Source organism: Jaminaea rosea (genome assembly GCF_003144245.1).
Source record: "Jaminaea rosea strain MCA 5214 unplaced genomic scaffold BDZ90scaffold_1, whole genome shotgun sequence".
Taxonomy (NCBI): Eukaryota; Fungi; Basidiomycota; class Exobasidiomycetes; order Microstromatales; genus Jaminaea; species Jaminaea rosea.
Genome location: NW_020289975.1, coordinates 590370 through 605895, shown reverse-complemented (window position 1 = coordinate 605895; position 15526 = coordinate 590370). Strand labels below are relative to the sequence as shown.

Genomic DNA, 15526 nt, shown 5'->3' with positions numbered 1-15526 from the left:
GAGCAGCGAAACAAGCCTAGAAATGGGCAATTGCCCAATCTGGCTGCAGAGTTCGCAGTAGTGAAGCGCTCAAAGCTGGTCAACTGCCAGCGTTTCAGTCCATTACTTATTCAAGGCAGAGCAAGCGATGCTCATCACGACTCACTCAGTCGCAAGCGCGGAATGTGGGGACAGAAGACTCACAGGGCCAATACGGTCACCCAGATTGCCGTGTAATCGAGCGACCGATGTGCACGACCAGCCTCAAGATCGTGCTGGAGAACGTGACGACGTCAGAAGGGAGCTCAGCGACAACCAGCAAATAGAACGCGACGCGGACTACTCTAGAATGCGACGCGAATTCGGCACCTCAAACAAGCATACCCACAATCAACAAAAGCTAGCGCTTTACGCATCGGCGCAGCATGAATCAGCATAGCAATAATACAGAGATCAAAGACTCCTCCCCCCGTGACGCCTCACACTTTGCGCTTTGCACGCGTGTCTCGTCTCCCTCAAGCTACATCCCCAGCGAAGCCCGGCGGCGGCGGTGGGGCCGGGTGCATCATATCGTTGAGGACCTCGACAAAGTCCTTGGCCATACGCGCCGCAGCTACGAGCTTGTCCTCGAAGCTACCTGCCCTGCTCACTGTATCGTCGCCGCCTCCTCGCCCGCCCTTCACCACAGCTGCTGTTGATGCTCCCTTCTTGCCCTGCTTCGGAAAGGGCTTCGCATCGTCGCTTCCGTCCGCGTCGCCTTGCGCATCGACGACTTCTGCGTCTGTGAAGTGGCGAGACACACAGAATGTCTTGAGACGGAGCAGGTGAATGTGTGGATGTGTCTTGTCGATTCCTTTTGGTGCACTCTGCGTGCGCAAAAGGCGAAGACAGCTCAGTCGAGATCAGCTTGAGAATGACCTCCCATGCTGCTGCCACGTCCACGCACCTTGAGCTCGTTCCTGCCCCATAGCGATCCCTTGATTCCCTTGGCGATGTCAGGCTTCGGAGCGCCAAACACCTTGACAAACTCTGGATCTTCGATGATCGCCTTGAATCGCTGGAACTCCTCTGTCTCCTCTTTGATGTGATCTCTGAGCACATTGAGCCGATCAGGGGGCGGCTCCCACGTCCCTGCATGCAAGCCGCTTTCTCCCCCTGCTCGTACGCAAAGGTGATAACCCGCAAAAGGTCCCTTTCTCCCTCCACGAGACAGAGTAGCCATCAAGGTCCGCTTGTAGGGCGTCTTATCGTTGCTGAACCGCACGTCCCGGTGGATACGATACACCATATCCTTGCTAGGGAGGTAAGGGACCGTCTCGTCTACTTCGTCCATAAGTCTTTCGAGAAAGTGTGAAGAGAATTCATCGAAGTCCTGTTTTATCCATTTCCAGACGCGCTCGTTTGCGTGGAACCATTCCCGGTCATTGTACTTTGGGCTGAGAAGCTTGGTCATGAAGTCGATGACGGGGCGACCGAGCTGGCCGGGTGAGTGGCGTAGGGTGGGAGCCGCGACGAGCTTCGTGACCGAGAGAGTTTCGCCACCTACAAGACCATCGTCTTCTTGTTGATCCTTGTCTTCGAAATCTTCGTCATCATCCGAGTCTCTCTTGCGCGACGCTTTCACTTTGTCAGGCTGTATGCGCCTGGCCGCCAACTTCGCCTTAGTTGGCGTTGTCTTTGCGCCGCTGCTCTTGCCTCTTTTCCTCTTGGGAGTGACCTCCTCCTCGCTGCTGACCTCGTTGTCGCTATCATCCTCGTCGTCATCTTCATCGTCAGCAGCTTCCTCCGCATCAGCCTGAGACTCGCCAAACTCGCTGCCTGAATCCTCCTCGGTCGGCGGGGAAGTGGAAGAGTCGTCCTCATCGCCGTCGTCGCTCTCAGCGTACTTGACCCGCTTAACGTTGGCTGCCGCTCGCCCAGAGGAGGCTCGTCTTGCTATTGGCATCGTGATGTTGACGAGGCAATGTTGCTTTTTGGCTTGATTACGAAGAAGCTGCACGACACGGCGCGAGGTCGTTGTTGCGAAATGGACGCGATGCGAGTGGAGGGCAATCGGAAGCAGGCGGCGGAGCGCCGTCCCTTCGTTTCGTTCCTTGTCTCTTCATCATCCACACTTCTACCTCGCGCCAGTTCTGTGGCTCTCATGGCCCTCGTCGCCAGCCATACACTCTCTCACGTCTTAAGTTGGTAGTCCTGCAACACAATGGACGTCACAACGCCACAGAGGCGCAGCGCAAGACAAGCAACGTACTGCTCCTCCGGCAAGCGACGCAAGCTCATCTACAATCAGCGAGGCGAAGGCTCCTCCAAGGCCGCCGCCGCCGACGCCAGCAACACTCGTACGCCGGAGGTAGAGAAGGAGGCTGAAGTGAAGCAATCCGCCGCTGTCGCTGTCCGATCACCAGCATCTCCCTCTCCAACCAAGAAGAGGGCAAGTCGTGTGAGATTCGCGGGTCGCGACAAGACCCCTACATCGCCTCGACCTGTCCTGTCTCAAGATGTCGCAGAAGCATTCGAGATTGCCAGCCCTGGTTCTGCGTCACCGGTCAAGCGGGGTGTCAGGCCTCGACAAGAGCAGCAGCCGCAGCTCTCTGCCTCGCCCTCGAAACTCACCCCCGGTCCTCTTGCGGGGCCCTCTTCTCCTCTCAAGAAGGGCATCGCAGCTAGGATGGGCAAGGCCAAAAGACCATTGCCTGTCTCAGATGCACAGGATGGAGACGAGATCGAGAGCAGCCTGTCTCTGTCACAGGCATCTCAAGAAGCCAACACTTCAGGCTCCCGAGTAGCATCGCCTCACCCTTTCACCTCTACACGCAACTCCCGCCAAGTCTCCCCTTCACGTTCATCCCACGAGCCAGACACCCATGCGCGGAATGCTGTCAACTCAGAAAGCCAGCGAGGTCGACCACGCACTTACGGTGCCGGCGTGCGCAGCTATCTGGCCGTCATGCCTAGCGGCGAAGCAGCAGCAGCTAACGGCGACCACTCCCCAGACTCACTTGAGCCGGAATCGCAAGTCTCGATGGCGGATAGATGGCCTACAGAGACGCAAGAGAGCCAGCAGCGCGAGAGCTATGCGGAAATGCGGCAGAAGTGGGTCATCGAGGAGGCTGGCGCAGGAGGTAGTCTTGATGTTGAAGCAGGTGCCCAGCCAGCTCTGAAGTCCTTGACCAGCTTGCGGTCGGTCGGGTCGCTGAAGAGGTTCATGGATGAGCTCGACTATACTCTAGCAGGCTTGGAGCCCGAGACGAATTCGTTGAGCGCGAGGCAGGCGTCAAGCATAGAGATTGCGAGAAGTCTTTGTGGACAGTTGAAGGGAACGGAGGATCGAGAGGAACAAGGCACGTCAGTTGATGGAGACGAGGCAGGTGGAGAAGATAGCATCGATGGCACCGCGGTCTCGGATTCAACCACTTTTCTGGTTCGTCTGAAAGCAGCTGACGCGTACGACAAGGTCTGGACTGCTCTGCGAGCAGCCGAAGCGGGCAACGGCAAAGACGAGATCCTTGACTGGGCACTCGTCATCGTCCTCGATCGCCTCATTGAGCCTCGCATCATGGGAACGAGCCTCTTCGACACACACGCCAGTGACATCTGGGCTGTGCTACGAATTGTGCTGGAGAAGGCATCCGAGAGAGCTCGGCCTCACAATAAAATCGAGGAGGCGGGTCAGAGCGTCAAGACCAGCAAGAGCAAGAAGGTACTGCGTCGTCTTGAGGAGCAAAGGGCTACACTGGGTCATCTCAGCGCACAGATCGGCCTCATTCCAGTCGATGCGCTTGGCCAGCCTTCGTTGCTCTTGGCTGCCCTTTCGATCACCGGCGCCGTCACGCAGCTGCCAGCTACCGCTTCGCTAGAACCACGAAAAAGCATTCTCGAGCGCCCCCTCACCCCGCATGATCTCACGGACGAAGCAGGTAACGACACCTTTGCTGGCAAGCCACCTGCGACCATCGTAGGCGCAGTCGCTCGCGAACTTCGACGGCAGGCCGGAATCGCCGCTTGCAAGCTCGTCGAGCACGATGCGGGCGCCGATATGCTCTCGTCATCACCGTCCGGATCATCTGCTCCGTCGATGGATGTGCTGGGCGCGATTGCTCGCTTGGTCGAACGTCTCGTAGGATCCCTCGACGAGGTGGCCACAGGAGGAACCACGACGGCTCTCGCGGATGATGAATGCAAGCCGCTGCTTGCCGACTACGTTGTCGATGCGGTGCGCTACTTGCGAGCTCATACAAAGTACTCCTCTTTCTCACCGTCGTCATCGTTGAACACGACGCTACAAGCTTTGGGTACGATGGGCGACTGGCTCAAGGTTCTCATCGCACTCACGCAGGGCAACGAAGCGTGGTGCAAGGCCGTCTCGGACAGTGACGGCGCGGTGGAGCTGATCCTAAGCCTTATCGTGGAGCTTTCGGAAACGATGAACGACGTCACTCTGGCCAGACCTGCGCTGTCGGCATCACCAGCAGCAGCTACCTTCGTAGAGTCTCGTAAATCACCACGCAAGTCGCAAGGCAACAGCAGCTCACCACAAGCCCCATTCAAGAGCAGTGCAGCTTCTCGTACTGCCAGCAATGGGAGCAGCGACAGCCCTACTACCGCCATCGGCCTCGACGCTATAGGTCACGATGTGCTCTGCCTGGCTGTGGCGCTTGTCACGAACCTTCTCGAGCATTACGAAGGCACTGCACAGCGTCTGACGAACATCAGGCTGGGAATGTCGGCCAAAGGCCAGGGGATGTCGGGAAGCGGCGAATGCCAGGGGCAGCTGGCTGTCACAATGCTCTTCGGCATTGTGACTAAGAGCTGGAGGGCTAGCGCCAGTCATGTGGAAAAGGCCACGCACGCTCCAGACGACGCTGACAGGTCAGTATCGTTGGATGTTGCGGCTGCCGACTTTGCAATCCTCCGCGCCTCCATCGCCCTCGCGCTCGGCCTTGCCATCAGTCATCATCCAGAGAATGCAAGTTGCCTTGAGGAGCAGCAGGGTGGAGCATCGGCTGCCTTGGAAAAGCTTGCATCGATCTTGGAGGATCTTGCACCATTACACCGCGATGTAATTCAGCGTGCACACGGCGAAGGAAGCGGCGAAGAAGAGGGCAGGGGCGAGGAGGACGTGGTGGAGAAGATGGCAGCGATGCTCCGTGGTATGGCCGCTGAATTTACTGAGCGTGGGAGCTCTTCGTTGGAGTCATGAGTGCTTCAGCTCTTCATGTGGCTTGTATCTATCTAGCGACGCTTTCAATGCGATACCAATCTATCATCACCCTCCATGCTCTGAGCCCACCTCGTAGCCTCGAAAAAGGACGGCCCGTGCACACTTGCAGCCAGGCAGCGGGAGTCAGCGAGAGGCACTTGAGCCGTGTCCTGCATCACGCGTCCTGGTTCCGTCCTGTGTCGACTCTCTGAGCTCGACATCGTCGAGAGAGCGACTCAGATTGGGCGAGGGAAAGCAATCTCTCTTTTGCTCCTTACCACTCCCAAACCCCAAGCCTCCGTGCCGACCTTTCCCACGCCTTTGTTCCCCCTTCTCCCCTTCATTGACCACATTCCAACATCAACACGCCTCATCAGACACCAACACTCCCCACCGCCCACACCTGCGCCGAGAAAGCAACTCCACTCATCGTCGTCAACGATGGACGATCAGGAGGGCTCCCCGTCAAGCTCGTCGAAGCGGACTACGGTCGACGATGATGGCCGAGACCGTAAGCTCGTCAAGACCAACGACGACGCCCAGACTCAGCAACAAAAGCCTCCTGCTCTCGACACCGAAGCTATCAAGCAGGAGCTAGTGAGTGGATGCGGCCAGCTCGGCGCTACCGTCATTCGAACATCAGCCTCACATTGTTCTTCGTCTTGCCCACATAGACCTGCAACATCTGCCTCGACCTTGCCACTAGGGCTACAAGTGAGTGTCGCTCGCTGGACCACCACTCATGATCCGGGGACCTCACCTACTGACATCTCGCCACCCCATCCGCCTCTTCTCCTTTGCGCACGTCAGCTGTCCTCCCATGTGTCCACCACTTCTGCTGGTCCTGCGTCAAAGAGTGGTACCTCCTCGGCCGGAACAAGTGCCCACGCTGCCAGACCGTCACCACCGAAGCCAAAGTCAACGCTGCTCTCATCAACATCTGCGACTTGATCATTCAGGCTGAGCCAGACGCTGCTAAACCTGCTGAGGTACTTGCTGAAGAAGCCACGGCGTTCCAGACATACAAGTTGGCACACGCGGGCAGTACGACGCTTCGCCCTAGCGTAGGCGGCTATGGATACCAGGCTGAAGATGACGATGATGAAGACGATGTGCCCGCATTCTGGTGAGCAGTACCCGCCTCGCGGCGAGCCTTTCGTGCCGAGCGCTGATCACCTGCCCTCTCAACCTGCCACCCCTTTAGGCGCTGCCCCTGCTGTGACCCGAACAACCCCTTTGGCTACGTGTGCGAGAGGCCCTTCCCTGAGGCTGAAAATTTTGGCCGTGCAATGCCTCCTCGACCGCCGAGGGGTGCGGTCTGGCCAGATCTAAATGAATTGGAGGACTTCATGCCAGAGTGAGCCGCATCAAGTATCTTGAGCATTTGTTGACGCCGAGTTGACAGCCCTTTCTCTCCGCTGCCGCTGGCAGCATTATGGAGAGGCACACGTCTTGCGAGGAATGCACCTGCTGGATCCCTGAGAACGGACCCTCTGAGGCTACATGTGAGCCACGCCGCAGAAGGTTGAGCGATTCGCGATACTGAATCGACTACGTCTCCACTGCAGGTGTCGGCTGCCGCAACAGTATCTGCACGCCCTACGATCCCACCGGCCGCTGCCCCAGAGTCGAGCATCCCTGGACGACCATGGAGAACCACAGTGCCGTAGAACAAGCACTGACAGTAGCACCTCAGGAGTTCATCCACTTCAACCCTCGCTTCAACTCAGTCGAGCGCAAGCGTGCACACGAGTACTGGACTGAGCACGGCATCACTCCCAGGCAAATCTTTGCTCAATTCGTCGAGTTCGCTCTCGCGCTTTGTGATGGGGTCGCTGACGAGGACGGAGTCGTCGACGTGCGCAAGGCTCGGCAGGAGCAAGCAGAGAGGGAGGCCAAGGAGGAAGATCAGAGCCCCGAGGCAGTTGAGCGCCGCCGTAAAGAAGCTCGACACCAAGCCATGGCTAACGTTTACCCAGAGTACGGCGAGTGGATCTGCTGGTCCTCTAACAGAGTCGTCGAGCTCGAGGCGCCTGAGGCACACGCATTTCTCTGCGGTAATCTTTGCGGCGGTTGTGCCACTCAAGCTCTCGGTCATGTCGTCGATTGGTGGTGGGACGATGTGAGGAAGAACAAGAGAGATACTCTGAAGGCCGAAATCCGAGATCTCCCTGACTGCTGGTGAGTCGAGGCATGCAAAGACTAGGTCGTGATTGGGGAAGCAGTCGCTGACTCTCGACGTGCCACTCCCACAGGTACGGCGTCGAATGCCGAACGCAGCATCATAATGTTGAGCACTGCGAGAAGTACAACCACCTCTGCCCCAAGAATGGAAAGCCTGCCGACCAACAGCAAGACGATCCGCAGCCTCCGGCAGCAGCTGCAGACGCGCAAGGACAACGCGACGACGATCAAGCACCTGCTGATCAGCCCGCCGCCGCCGTCGCTGCCCAGGCTGAGGGACTGGACGTGCTGGACGCAATCGCAATCAACGCAGAGGCGGAAGCGATGCTTGCTGCTCAGGCAGAAGAAGAAGAAGATCCTGCCTCACCACCAGCGGCAGAGGCTAACGACATTCAAGCTCAACAACCTCAGATTGGAGCTCAACAGCCACAGGCGGCCGCAGTGCCGCGCGAATTCATTGTCATCGATGACGACTGAATTCTTCGAGTCAAGATCACAAAAAGCGAAGGGCAGCACTGATCAAGACGTCAAGTGCGACGGGCAAGGCGCCGCTTAGCAGATAGCTGGCCTTTTCACACCTCGACTGGTCCTCATCCGATCCACACCCACTCAATTAAGCCAGTCTACTTCCCCAACAATACAGTACGGAGTGGCCAGAGGCACACAAATCTGACCCCCTTCCCCCATCTTCAATCCCGCCTCGAAACTATCCAAGTCTCCCAACACATCATACCAAGTCGCATTCATTCCATCGAGGCCAAACGCAACGTCGTCTTTCCCGCGCCAACCGCTCTGACCAACCGAGTAGGCGTGCAAGGGGCTTCACGTTCGCCGACAAAGGTCTACATGTATCAGCATTTCGTTTCAGCCCCAAGCCTCGTCGCACATCTCTGTCGAAACCTCCAACATCAGCGTACCGACGCCATCTTGAGACGCTCGCCTCATAGGCCAGCGGACCATCAGCACCCTCAACATCAGCATCTACTCCCTCATTCGCGCTCAGACTCTCTGTCGCCATCGTGCCCAAACGTGGCGCAGCTCCCCTTTTCTTTACAACTTTCACTTGAGAGAAAAGCTCTTCCCAACAGTACCCACATCACTCAGTCTCTCTTCTTTTGAGAAATCTAGTCATTCACCCACTTCAATGCGTAAGGCTGGAAGAAGCGGGCTGCAGTGGATAGTCTGAGTCAAAGCACAATGTGAACATTACGACGATGAGATGCTTACAGGGTATCGAGCATCGTTGACGAGACGATAAAGAGCAAGAGGGAAAGTAGCGCTCAGACATCACGACCCATCTCTCATTCCCAAGCTCTCCTCATGAACCCTTTGGTGGCATCCTCCGCACTGCGGACGAGCTCTGCTCCGCCACCTTCTCCCATCGCTGCCCCGCCCGCAGGTGTAGCAGTAGCACCACCACGACTTGCGCTGCGGCTGCGCTCTCTTTCCTTTGCATGCTCTCGGTCGTGACGACGCAGGCTACTGTGACGGGAAGGAGTGTCGATTGATCCCTTGCCCCTGCTATTGATGGGCGCCTTCACGCTGACGTCGCTACCAAGAGCCCCATTTTCTGCTCGTGAAGGCGTTGCGAGAGGAGCGCGGGCGGCTTCTTGGACTTGACGTTGGCCATCCTCGTCATTCTCTCCCTCACTCAACTTGCCTCGGCTGTCCCTCTCCCTCTCTCCGCCGAAACGCCTCTTCCAAGCGGAAGGTTTCTTCTTCTTCTTCTCTTTGCCCTTCCCCTTGCCCTTCGCTCTTCCCTCTGTGCCCACGCTCCCTCGGAGCTCCTCAGAAGCGAGCGGAGAAAGATTCGAGGATGACGCCGCCCCTACTGCGGTAGGCCTCGTCGAGTGTCCTAGAATAGAATGCTTCTCCCCCTCCCTCGGCCCTCCGCTGGAGGAGAGGGCAAGATCCTCTTCGTCGTCGGTGTGCTCCACGTCCTCTAGATGCCGCGCACCACTTTGCGCCTGAACATGGTCTGGTACATCCAGTATCTCCAATGTGCTGTTGAGGGGCGTGTGTTTCGAATCCGCGCTACCTTGGCCCAACAGCATTTCTGCCTGTCCGTTACCCTTACCACTGCTGTTGCCGGCCTTCGGGCTGGAGGATGTAGGACCAGGAAGTCCAGGTATGAGCGGCGCCACTGGCGGAAATGGTCCTCCATCGAGAGCGGTCAAGCGGTTCAGTGCCTGCCATTCCTGGGGATTTGAGCTGCGAAAGCCTTCAAAAGGCTGCGGAGGCAAGGGAACGCTCGCCCTAAGGCCACTTGTGGATAAGTCTGTCCTTTCAATAAGCTTGCCACGTCGAGGCTCATAGGCAAGCGGGGCAGGCGTCACCATGGCCGATCGTGGTGCCGCCCGCAGTGGTGCGTTGGCCACATCTGGCGGCGTGTGGTGCTTTGGAGATGAGGTCATACTGGCTAGGGACCGGAAGGAGACGTACTTGCCCAATGACTTGCGCTTGCCTTTCCCTCTCCCGTCCTCTTCATCCTCCACGGTCGGCGGTGTCATCCAAGTGCGCTTCCTCAGCCGCTCCCGCTCGCGTCTGTTGAAGGCGTCATCTTCGTCTTGGCTGCTGCCCGTTGAGGAGGAATGAGGCAAGCGCATGTTGAGGGCCAAGGCAAGAGGAGTGACGATGGCTGCGCGGAGCGAGGTGAGACGTTGTTTGATCTTAGGTCGGGCCGTCTCGCCGGGATCGCTGCGGGTGAGGAGACGCTGCTTGCTTTCTCTATAGGTTTGACGGATGGAGCTGGAGCGCGCAGAGGTGCGGTGTAGGTGCTGAGGGGCCTGAGGTTGTGGTTGTGGAGTAGGGTCGCGGAAAGGATCGATTGGCTCGGGGTTGGCCTGAGGGTTAGCCGCAGCAGCAGCTGCACCTGCAGTGATGGCATTGATGTCCAGCACTGGGGCGTCTTGCTCACTGGCTTGAGGTAGCAATGGGCGGGTGCTGCCAACCTCCGGACTTTGCGCAGCTTGATCTGGCTTCTTCGTCTCGGACTTGGCTCCCAAACGGAAGACAGAGCGCAGCCACCTCCTCACGGGTCCCGGCTCGCGCTGTTTCTCGCCTTTCACATCTCTGTCTACGGCAGCCCTCGCTTGCCTGCCCGTCATCTTCGAATCGTCCGTCCCCTCCTCGGAGCTGTCTAACAAATTGTCCTTGAGCTGGAGGTACTGCTGCCTCCTCGCGGGCTCCTCGCGCGGCGATGCAGGCGAGTCCAGCCCACCAAACAGGCTCCCCAATCCCCAACTCAATCTGCTCAGCCCCTTGCCAATCCTCGCCACTCCACTTGGTCCGAATGCCTCACTATCCTTTGGTGGGGGCTCCCCCTTCTCCTTGATGGTGAGGTGGACCCATGCCCCCTTGGTGACTTGTCGCCGGAAGAAGTCTGCCATCAGGAAACCTTGTAATGATTCGTTGGGATGAGGCCACGGGGTGAGGGGAGACCACTTGCTGTACGGCCGTGGTGTCCGCTTGGAGCCGGTGGCGAGGATGGAGGGGTCCACAGTATGCTCTATATATAGAGTTGGAAGATGAGAGGTGCGAGATCGGCTGCTTGAGCCAAAGAAGTTGGTCGAACTTGAGGAGCGCTTGCCCTTGCGCCGGGCACTGTTGCCGCTGCCAGGGAGACCCCATGATGAGTCCTCTAGGCTACGCTCCAAGTCGAGGATGCGAGCGAGGGTCTCGTATGTGAGCCCATCAATGGATGAGGGAGGCAGCGCGAAGGTGCGCACAGCTCCACCACGACTGGCGGTGAAGTTGAGGTAGCCATGGATGGGATCTCGAGCTTCTCGACCTAAAGTCGTGCTGCTGTTGGCCTTTCCTAGCATGCCGCTGACGCGCCAGTCGGCTGGATGAGGGCGAAGACGGCTGCTGGTGCGACTAGCTGAACCTCCTTCAGCGTCGTCTCGGGCGTCGACGTCGATGATGGGGGGTTTTGACTCTCTCGAGGCCCGACCCAATGACGAGGCACGCGACTCGTTCCACTGCCTGTCGAACTCCTTGAACCATCGCTCCTTTCCCGCTCCCGCTTCTTGGTCATCACCTTGCTCGTATTCTTCTTCCCACTCATCTGCACCAGAACTGTAATGAGACGACCTGGCTTGCCATGCCCTTTTTGCAGGCGTTGCATCGCCTGCTGCGGTGCGCGGGCTGCGGTGCACCGCCTCTGATTCTCGGTCCTTACCCTTGGTAGCGTGGTGAGGGGTCACAGCAGCTGCGGAGGCTGACGTTCCGTTGGTTACGTCGATTGTTAGGGCCATCGGATGACCTTGACTAGATGATCTGTGCACCTGGTCCAGTCTGCTAAAGGTGGCAGAGAAAGGGGCTCAGTAATGCAAGGGGCTGTAGTGGTCAGTAGGCAAGGAGCGAGCACCTTGGACAAAAGCGCATCGAGGGCTGGCAACGCTGGGCGGCTTCAAAGGGCTCTCAATCTCATCACGGGCCAAGCAGATTGCCGTCGCCACCGTCGGCTCTCTTTTACTCGGCGAATGGCTCCTCCTCGTCAGCCCTCGCGATGCCGTCGCTGCGCCCGTCTCCGCCCAGCGGCGTGGTCCCTTTGTCATTGCGGCTAGGCAGGCGTCTTAGCGCTCCTTTTTGTGTTGCTGCGAGGCCGAATCGAGCCCGATGCGAGGGCGTCGTACGCTACGCTACGGAGGAAAGCGACCTTCCATCGCAGGTAAGAGCAGAGCGGCTGAATGTCATGAATTGGGAAGTCGTGTGAGAGGAGAGGAAGAGCGGACGAAATTCGATCTGTCACTTCACTTCGACACTGCCTTCGCGTCGTCCCCGCGTTTCCGCCCTCCTCCACTCTGCTCTGGTCCAACCAACACCGCCCCTCCATCTCTCGGCCGCGAGTACTACTCATCCATCGATACCTCATCGCCATCGGCAGATATACCCAGACAATCCGCAGCCTCAGTGATAAAAGCCGCCTGCAGCTGCGCAAGAAGCTCGACAAGATTGGCCTCATCCATGTGCTGGCTGCGACTGATCTGCTCGAGTTGGCCGGCGTACTGTGATATGCGCATGTGGGATCACTCATCAGCTCCTCCAACACATCATCACTTCACAGTCGTCAACGATAGAACATCGCGCTCACTTTGAGCATGGTGCGAACCCGTCGTACAGCTTGCTTCGTTCTGGTCGCTCTTTCTCCTGGTACCTTCTGCGAGTCCAGGTGAAGGGCAATTTGCGCCGCTTCATCGATCAGGCTGGTAGGGAGGCCCGACATTTTGGCGACTTCAAGGCCGTAGTTGAGAGTGCTGGTCAAGACGAAGAGCAGGAAGAGGCCATCAGCTCACGCGTGGACTTCAAATGGTATCTGTCGCTTCGTGCTCGCTCACCTCGCATCACGTCCCCTCGTCACCTGATATCGAAAGTCGAGACCCACCTCTCCTCCATCCCTACGCTTTCCACCTTTCGAAACGTCCACTCGCAGATGCAGGCTGCTCACGTTCGGGAAGCCATCCAACGTCTCGCACAGATCCTCGAAATGCGTCGCAAAGAAGGTCACGGCCCCCGACCGCGCCAAGCTCTCGCTGATGGCGTGTGCAATACCCAAACCCTCCCGTGGGCTCGTCCCCCTGCCCAGCTCATCAATCAGCACTAGAGCGCTCGGCGACGCCAGCGAAAGGATAGAGGCAGCGCTTTTCATCTCTGCCGCGAAAGTGGACAGGTTGCTCTCCATGTCGTCGTCGTTTCCCAGCCTGGTGAGGATGGCGCTCACGGGTCTGAAAGAGGCGAAGTGCGCTGGGACGAAGCAGCCTACGCAAGCCATGATGGTGAGGAGAGCTACTTGCTTGAGGTAGGTCGTCTTGCCTGACATGTTGGGACCGGTGATCAGGAAAAAGGTCGAGGACTCGTCCGCGTACGTGTCATTGGGGACTGCGTGGCCTGTGGTGAGGTCGTCGAGGACTGGATGTCGGCCGGACTTGATGGCTAGGGTGTCGGCACTAAAGTCGGGGCGAACGTAGTGCTGAGAGGCAGCAAGGTCGGCAAAGCAGCTGAAGACGTCGGCGAGAGCTACCGCTTCGGACGCCTTGTATAGGATCGCGACCTTCTCCACCACGTCCTCACAGAGCTGCCGGACAGTGCTATTGACCAGTAGAAGCACTTCGTTATGCGAGTCGTTCAAGCGGCGATCAAGCTTCTTGAGCTGTAGCGTGTTCATCGTGATAGTCTTGCCGCGCTTGTCTCTGACCACGTCGACGAACTCCGCAGCAAGAGGTTTAGAGCGCATGTCTTCGACCTTGACATGGAGCGAGAAGCCATTACCACCCAGCTTGAGATTGAGAGGCAAGCCGTGTCGCTCGCCAATCTCCTTCGCAAGCGCATAGATGTCCTCGACATTCTCGTCGTACGTCTTGCGCGCTACATCTAGGAGAGGATTGCAGTTGGACTTGACCGCGTAGACTTTGGCGTTGCGAGAATGCAGGCTGCCTTTCCCCTGCCCAATGTCATCGTTGAGCGAGTCACAGAGGATGTCGAGGATATCGGTTAGCTCGGCGTCGGAGAGGATGCCACCGATTGCACGGACGAGCGGACTTTTGGCGCCTTGGACTGAGAGTTTGAGCTGCTCGAGAGCGTGCAAGCTGCTCCTGAGGGCAAGCAGGATGCCGAGCAACTCGTCAGCAACCTGCGTGTCGGTCCGACCGCCTCTCTTCTGCTTGTGCGTGCTGACGAGTCTTGCAATCAGTCGGTCCACGTCAAGCTTGGACGTCTCGAAAGTTTTGAGACTGCGGATTATGGCATGTCGAAGCTCTGGCGCCTCAACCAGCTCCTCAACCGCGTCTAAGCGAGCATTGAGGGTGCTGACTGCGGTCAAGGGCTGGAGCAGGTTCATCTTGAGCATGCGGGATGCCATGGGTGTTCTGCACTTGTTCAAAAGACCATAGAGCGTGGCAGAGGCGTTACTGTCGCCGAAGGGGAGCAAGTCGAGGTGTTCGATTGCAGAAGCATCGAGGTAGATGGTGCCCTCTGGTGGCATGTAGACGATCTTCAGAGAGCTGCGACTGAGCATGGCGGTGCCCGTCATTTCGAAGTGCTTGAACAGCGCAGAGCAGGCGGATAGCGCGTAGTATTTGTCGGCGGTGGCAAGCTGGATGGACTCTTGCGTAGTGAAGCCTTCCTCGAGACCGCCAGAGCTCTTGGACGAGCCATCTTCGCTCTTGATGCTCTTGATGAGAAGCTGGTTGATGTACTCGGCGCCTGAGCAAGCAAGACGATCAGCCAGAAGGCTATATGCTGGTCGCGAGCCACCGTCGCACCTTCATTCGAGTTCCAAAAGCTCCTAGCGAGACCGACGATGTCAGAAAAGAAGGCGTCGCGAAGGCAAACTACGAGCAGAGGGTCGTCCGTTGGGGCTGCTCCATCGGCTCGTGCTGAAGATCCCTTCGATTCGGGCTGCAGGGGAAGCAGATGAGCAGGCAGTGATGTCCACATGGTCAGCATGAAGAGCATTTGATGCGATGTGATGCGTAACGGTTGCTGACTACGAGGATCGAGCGAGAGGGACGCAGCGTCAATTGCTGGATCGTCTTTGCGTACGTCTGCGTGTCAGACAGCTGGCAAATGAGGAACGTCAGACTAATGATGCTGCGGCAGCGATTTCCTCCCATAATTTACCTGCGTGAGGACGACAAGACCTGGTTGTAGTGCACCATCGGGAAGAAGAGCAGTTCCGAAGCATAGTCAGGGTCAACATTCTCGTCGTCACTAAGTCAAGGTGAGCGTATATGCGGCTTGGTGCGCCGCCTTACCCGTGTCTCGTTCCATGGCTGCGATGCCGACATCTCTGCCAGCCCCAGTGCCACGACTATCAATCACAGCTGTGAGCCAATTCCCGCCAATCGTCTCTCCAATCGACGCCAGACGAGCGCTTCGCGCCGTTGCAGGCCTGGACGTACCCTGCCTCGAGGTCTGGGTAGGGGGACGAGACTGCGATGATCTGGACGAGGAAGGCGGGCGAGAAGCGGGCGAAGGAGCCCAGGGCCGCTTCTTTGAAGACAAGACAGCGGTAGTGGTCGTGGGACGACGAGGCTCGAGAGGCGCACTGCGGGACGTCGTGGATGCTGCAGAGGGGTCGGATCGATCAGATGGGGCGAGGCGAAGCGACGTCGTGGCGAGGGAGGCTTCGATGCTCGAGGGTCGGCGGTTCTTGTTGCTGGG

The 15526-nt window shown here is 58.1% G+C and overlaps 5 protein-coding genes across 5 annotated transcripts; 2 read left to right on the top strand and 3 right to left on the bottom strand.

The window, feature by feature from the left end:
* Positions 1 to 378: 378 nt before the first annotated feature.
* BDZ90DRAFT_229146 (hypothetical protein) lies at positions 379 to 1973 on the bottom strand. The gene is made up of 2 exons (XM_025504936.1): positions 926 to 1973; positions 379 to 845 (listed from the first exon to the last, which is right to left on the bottom strand). The coding sequence occupies exons 1-2, from the start codon at positions 1922 to 1924 to the stop codon at positions 495 to 497; spliced, it is 1350 nt and encodes a 449-aa protein (XP_025364730.1). The 5' UTR covers positions 1925 to 1973; the 3' UTR covers positions 379 to 494.
* Positions 1974 to 2085: 112 nt separating this feature from the next.
* Positions 2086 to 5250, top strand: BDZ90DRAFT_229145 (hypothetical protein). The gene has a single exon (XM_025504935.1). The coding sequence runs from the start codon at positions 2183 to 2185 to the stop codon at positions 5177 to 5179; it is 2997 nt and encodes a 998-aa protein (XP_025364729.1). The 5' UTR covers positions 2086 to 2182; the 3' UTR covers positions 5180 to 5250.
* A 370-nt stretch (positions 5251 to 5620) lies between these two features.
* Positions 5621 to 7840, top strand: BDZ90DRAFT_257213 (hypothetical protein; the record flags this gene model as incomplete). The annotated part of the gene is made up of 7 exons (XM_025507931.1): positions 5621 to 5776; positions 5854 to 5893; positions 5990 to 6305; positions 6384 to 6536; positions 6611 to 6684; positions 6748 to 7360; positions 7435 to 7840. The coding sequence occupies 7 exons, from the start codon at positions 5621 to 5623 to the stop codon at positions 7838 to 7840; spliced, it is 1758 nt and encodes a 585-aa protein (XP_025364728.1).
* Positions 7841 to 8539: 699 nt separating this feature from the next.
* Positions 8540 to 11801, bottom strand: BDZ90DRAFT_5101 (hypothetical protein). Its single transcript, XM_025509634.1, has one exon. The coding sequence runs from the start codon at positions 11617 to 11619 to the stop codon at positions 8665 to 8667; it is 2955 nt and encodes a 984-aa protein (XP_025364727.1). The 5' UTR covers positions 11620 to 11801; the 3' UTR covers positions 8540 to 8664.
* Positions 11802 to 12200: 399 nt separating this feature from the next.
* On the bottom strand, positions 12201 to 15021 carry BDZ90DRAFT_276604 (hypothetical protein; the record flags this gene model as incomplete). The annotated part of the gene is made up of 6 exons (XM_025508940.1): positions 12201 to 12372; positions 12459 to 12621; positions 12703 to 14566; positions 14626 to 14761; positions 14851 to 14907; positions 15004 to 15021. The coding sequence occupies 6 exons, from the start codon at positions 15019 to 15021 to the stop codon at positions 12217 to 12219; spliced, it is 2394 nt and encodes a 797-aa protein (XP_025364726.1). The 3' UTR covers positions 12201 to 12216.
* Positions 15022 to 15526: the final 505 nt, after the last annotated feature.